This window comes from Xenopus laevis, chromosome 1L, assembly GCF_017654675.1.
Source record: "Xenopus laevis strain J_2021 chromosome 1L, Xenopus_laevis_v10.1, whole genome shotgun sequence".
NCBI lineage: Eukaryota > Metazoa > Chordata > Amphibia > Anura > Pipidae > Xenopus > Xenopus laevis.
The window spans coordinates 98,824,132-98,830,131 of record NC_054371.1 but is presented as its reverse complement, the minus strand read 5'-3'; the positions used below and the strand labels follow the sequence as shown (position 1 = coordinate 98,830,131).

Below are 6,000 nucleotides of genomic sequence, written 5' to 3'. Positions count from 1 at the left end.
TAACCTGGCAAATTTTGTAAAATGGGCATGGTAATAAGGGGGAGGTGGCCACAAAAAAATGGCGTGGTCAATAATATGCCACAACGCTACAAGCGGCAACTTTTTTTCTCCCTCTTTCTGTTTTCAGAATGTTGGAAATTTTGCACCCCAACTCCACAGAAATTCAGAAGCACAGTCAAACCCATTCACCCCTGTACAAACATCCAGCGACACAGTAAACTGCCCCACAACCAGCTAGACTAAAGGTTGCAACCTGCACCAAACCTACATTAGTATTACAAGTTGCCTGTTTGAATTTACCGCTCAATAATAGGTAATGCGCAATGGAGCGGTCACATGGTAGCGTCACGTGGTCGTGACGTCACGCAGGGCTTTTCCGAGGACAAGGGCGTGTGGGTTGTATGCTGAAAAATGCTTTGTGCAAGAGTTTTCCGGTATTTTGTGCGTTCTAACGTTTTCCTAGCTCAAAATAATTTCGAGAAGTATTGTGGTGCTCAAGGTTTATGTAGAGCCTTTTCTGATCATGGAAACAGAGAACATATTTTTGAAAGAGACCAACGTGAGGACGAGGAAGATTTTGTTTTTGCAGAATTCGCAGACCAGCTAGAAAGGGAAACTGAAGATAACTATGCGATGTGGCTACTAAAGGAGTATCAGAAGGCGAAAGACCTCAGACCAGGAAAGAAAGACCCCCACCTTCGTCCAGCATTACTAAAACAGGTATTTCACAACAGCGCTAGATGGAAGGACAGTTTTTACCAGGGTAACAACCCGCAGTGAGGGAGGTGGGGATTGTATGGGGGGGGGGGCGGCTTAGCCAAAAGGTAAAATTTCTGGGGAACATTTGGATTCCGAAGTGTTCGGTGCTGTTTCCGAAAATAGGATGTTATATTTTATGTGTAATTTTTGAGATGTACAATTGTGTTACTGTGTAACAGTTTTACTATGATAGGTGCACATTAAATGGATGGTTCGTTTTTAAGGTAACTTATTATGAGTTAGAACTGTCAATTTTAAGCAACTTTTCAATTGATTTTCATTATTTATTTTTGATAGTTTCATAGTTATTTGCCTTATTCTTCTGACTCTTTGCAGCTTTCAAATGTGCTCCACTGACTCCATTCTGAAAACAAATGCTCTGTAAGGCTACAAATGTACTGTTGTTGTTACTTTTTATTACTGATCCTTCTATTCCAGGGGTATGCAACCCGTGGCTCCGGAGCCTCAGGTGGCTCTTCATCCTGCTTGCTGTGGCTCGGTCTTGCAGCTTTGCCTGTCACGTTGTCTATATAGCCCTCGCACCTGCTGGCGGCTTCTTGAGTCCAGTTGCGAGGGCTGTAAAGACATCCCAGGAGTGACAGGCAAGACTGAGCCACAGCAAAATGAATCATCATGGTCCTTACCAAGGTCACACACTCAAGATGACAGAAGAGGGAAGATCAGCATGGAGCTTCAGAAACAGAAGTCACATTAAACTAGGGTTGCCACCTGGCTGGTATTTTACCGGCCTGGTCGGTAAAAATTATGGTTGATCCCAATGTTATTAATATGGAAAAATTTAAATATATAGGAAGCCGGTATTTTTTTCCAGAAAAGGTTGCAACCCTAAATTAAGCAGAGGAGAACACTAGCATTTAATAAGGCTATTAAGTGTTTCATTTATTTCAAAGTAGGCCTACACATACACACTGCACTTCTGTTGTATTCTGTTGTTGTGACAGTTAAAATTATAAAAAGGTTAAAAGTTTATAAGCTGTGTTATGTTTTGTGGCTCCAGACTATTTTTCTCTAGTGGTAGAGGGGGCAAAATGGCTCTTTTGATAGTAAAGGTTGCTGACCCCTGTTCTATTCAGACCCTCTCCTATTCATATTCCAGTCTCTTATTCAATTCTATACATGGTTGCTAGGGTAATTGGGAGCCTAGCACCCAGATTGTGGAAATTGCAAACTGGATAGCTGCTGAATAAAAAGCTAAACAACTCAAAAACCACAAATAAAACAATTGCAAATTGTCTCAGAATATCAATCTACATCATACTAAAAGTTATCTCAAAGGTGAACAAGCCCTTTAAAGGGGATATTTTCTTTTTTATAAACAGTTAACTTTTAACAATATTTGCAATTTGGTTTAATTTACAAAAATGTAGTGTTTTCAGTATAGCTACCTGGAAAGTTAGTGATGACAGATTCTTAGCAGTGATTTGCGAGAAGATCAAACGTCTATACCTGCACTTGATCTGCCAACCGACTTCCAACGCATCAGCCAATCAGATCAGAGAAATGCAAATATACAGGGCATTCATAGTAAAGATTAATACCTGCGCTTCCTGTTCTGTTGGAGATCCCTTAAAGGGGACATTTTGCATAACCTTCATATTCAGATTTGTGATTAATCTTTCCTCAAACAATGTAATGATGCAGAAGAAAAAACTTTTGAATGCATTTTACCTGCTAAAAGTGTCATTACATCAGAGCTGCATTGAGAACCTCTCAGGTCAGAAGCTAGGCTGAAATGAGAGATGGTCGTGTCTGTTCATTCTCTCACAGGAAATGGTAACAGCACTGACTTGAAATCACGGAGCACCGGCTGATTAAAACATCCATTTATTTAGAAACATAGTTAAAATTAGACAGAGCATGTTAGACCCAAAAGATCCATAGCTTTTACGCGTTTCGTGGTCAAACCACTTCCTCAGAAAGCTAATTTGTAACAACCTCAAGGTAACATTTAAAACCACACAGGCCACGCCCCCGCTAAAAACATTAACCCTATCTTGATTATCCCTCATGGTCATATATCAAGAAATGGGGGAAGTGTGCCACTAATGTGCGTAATGATAATAATCAATCTTAATGAACAATTTTAACTTAATAATGAATTAAATATTACATTATTTATCTCACATATTTGTATATTGGTGAACAAAGTCCACGTCCTCCCCAAAGTCCACAAGTCCCTTACTGATGTCAAAGGTCGACCAATTGTGGCCAGTATAGGATCTTTAAATGAAAATCTCTCAAAATATATCGATAGATTACTAATACCAATAGTTGAGAAATTGCCTACTTTCTTGAGAGACACGACAATGTGTATAAATTGCTTGAAAAATGTACAGTGGAGGGACACTTACAGATGGTTTTCTATGGATGTAACTGCACTTTATTCATCTATTGAGCATCATATGGGGCTTCAGGCGGTACAGTATTGGCTAGATTTTGAGAGCATTTTTCCGGAAATACAGAATAATTTCATACTTAAATCTATAGAATTTTTGCTGCATTCGAATTATTTTTGTTTTGATGGGGTTTTCTATCTCCAAAGATGTGGTGCCGCAATGGGCGCGTCCTTTGCGCCAACCTATGCCAACCTGTTCATGGGTTGGTGGGAGAGGCACCATATCTTTGGAGTTACTAACCCCTTCAGACACCAAATTATTCATTTCTTTAGATACATCGATGATTGCATTGGTATATGGGATGGGGACGAATATTCCTTGTCATTGTTTATTGAGTATTGTAATACTATAACCCGAGGTTTACAGTTTACGTATGAGACAAATAATAATTCTATACTTTTTTGGATATTACGTTTACAGTATTGAGTGATAGGATTGAGACCACCTTATATCGTAAACCTATTACAAGGAATACCCTGTTACACGCACAGAGTGGGCACCCTGTGGCCTGCTTACGTGGTATCCCTGTGGGCCAATTTCTGAGGCTACGGCGTATATGTTCTACCTGGGATGCCTTTCAGGAAAGAGCTATGGAGCTGTGGGATAGATTCTTGGAACGCGGATACGATACTAAGGATATTAAGGCAGCATATGAGAAGGCCGTTTCCAAAAATAGATCAGATTTGCTTAAACAAAATTTTAAACATCGTGCCAGAAAACACACTTCTAACTCAAATATACAGTTGAATGATCGAGATCAAAAGTCTAAATTACGTTTTTCCATGGTCTATAATCAAGATGCTTATCAGGTACAGCGTAGCGTACGACGCCATTGGAACATTTTGTTGCAGGACCCCATTCTCAAGGATGTTTTAGATCAATTTCCATCTTTTATTTTTAGGAAAGGCAAATCCTTAGCTGCTTTCTTATCCCCTAGTATGTACAACTCGAAATCATCAGACTCCCAAGCTGCATGGTTGCGCTACAAAGGCACTTATAAATGTGGGCGGAGTAGGTGCAAATCTTGCACACTTCTAAATGTCTCAACGTTTTTTCATAGTACGACTACTAAAAAACAATATGCTATTAAACAATATTACAATTGTCGCTCTAAAAATATAGTCTATCTCGCTACTTATGTTTGCGGTGCCCAATACGTGGGGAAAACTATACGGAGTGCAGGCACTAGGTGTTTAGAGCACCTATCAGCAGTTAATAGGGGAGATTCAAGATCAGCAATTGCTAAACATGCTATAGATTGTCATGATGGGGATTCATCCCCCTTTTCTTTCCAGATTATCGATAGTCCTAAAAAGAACATTAGAGGAGGTGATAAAGAGATGGCCTTACTAAGATTAGAAGCCTATTGGATCTTCGAGTTAAAAACAATAAATACACAGGGTGGATTGAATCGGGATTGGGAATTGACTTGCTTTTTCTGATTATAGTTGGTTTCGCTCGCTTTATTTGTGTATTAATTTTGCTTTATTTGGTTGTAATTTGATTTATTATATATATTCACATAAGGATTTATTTATTTCGTTATGATTTGATTATACAGTTAAAACTATATATATTAGTTGATAACATTTTAAGATATTTCTCAATATATATATTTTTTCGCTCCAATTCTTTGTTTGCCAATATACAAATATGTGAGATAAATAATGTAATATTTAATTCATTATTAAGTTAAAATTGTTCATTAAGATTTATTATTATCATTACGCACATTAGTGGCACACTTCCCCCATTTCTTGATATATGACCATGAGGGATAATCAAGATAGGGTTAATGTTTTTAGCGGGGGCGTGGCCTGTGTGGTTTTAAATGTTACCTTGAGGTTGTTACAAATTAGCTTTCTGAGGAAGTGATTTGACCACGAAACGCGTAAAAGCTATGGATCTTTTGGGTCTAACATGCTCTGTCTAATTTTAACTATGTTTCTAAATAAATGGATGTTTTAATCAGCCGGTGCTCCGTGATTTCAAGTTTTGGATAAGGACACACGCCTCGGGAGCGTTTCAACCACGCTGCAGCACAGCTTTTGTACATCGACGGGTTTTGTGAGTGCTCCCTACTGTCTTTTTTGTAACAGCACTGACTGACAGGCTGAGCTCTGCTGTAGCTTGGAAAACCACTCCCATCTCCCTGCCGTGCTGGAGCATCAGGACACAGTGACACGCCAAAGTACAGACAGTCCTATTGCAATCAGTGCTTGTGCGACAGTTGGAACAGCTACAGAGCAATGCAGACCCACAGCTATACGGTAGTTACTACACAGTACTGGAAGGAGCGACTGGCACACTGCTAAAGTTACGACTAGGTTGTCCAGATTCGCCCCTTGATATCCCAATGAAGCCAAATATTTACAGTATATGAGAGTCCTGTGCACACTGCTAAAGTTACGACTAGGTTGTCCAGATTCGCCCCTTGATATCCCAATGTAGCCAAATATTTACAGTATATGAGAGTCCTGTGCACAGTACTGAAAAGAGCGACTGGCACATCACTAGAGTTGATACAAGTATGTCCATTGGTGTTAGATTGCCCCTCGATATTGCGTGTGGCCCCGGGGCCCTTCAGGACTCACTGTCAGCATGCCACAGAGCTCCCGTGGTTATTGAGACTCAGGCAGTCAAACTTTCTAACTCCTCTGCTGGGTCACGTCCCCAATGGTTAGTTCCACTACAGCTTGAGGAGCCAGCCGAGCTCTAAAGAACAGCTGCGAGCGCCAGCGCTGCATTGACACGGCGCATTACCATGGCAACAGCGCAACTGACAGATGGGCAAGAGAAAACTGCTAGTTCCACAGAGCTGCGA

The 6,000-nt window shown here is 40.1% G+C and overlaps 1 protein-coding gene across 2 annotated transcripts in view; it reads left to right on the top strand.

The window, feature by feature from the left end:
• Positions 1-325: 325 nt before the first annotated feature.
• Positions 326-6,000, top strand: part of noa1.L (nitric oxide associated 1 L homeolog) — a 61,936-nt gene continuing 56,261 nt past the window's right edge. For both annotated transcript variants that reach the window (XM_018253943.2, XM_018253942.2), the window contains exon 1: positions 326-720. In XM_018253943.2, the coding sequence (XP_018109432.1) occupies positions 412-720 (309 nt within the window). In that variant the 5' untranslated portion in view covers positions 326-411. The remainder of the gene's footprint in view (positions 721-6,000) is intronic.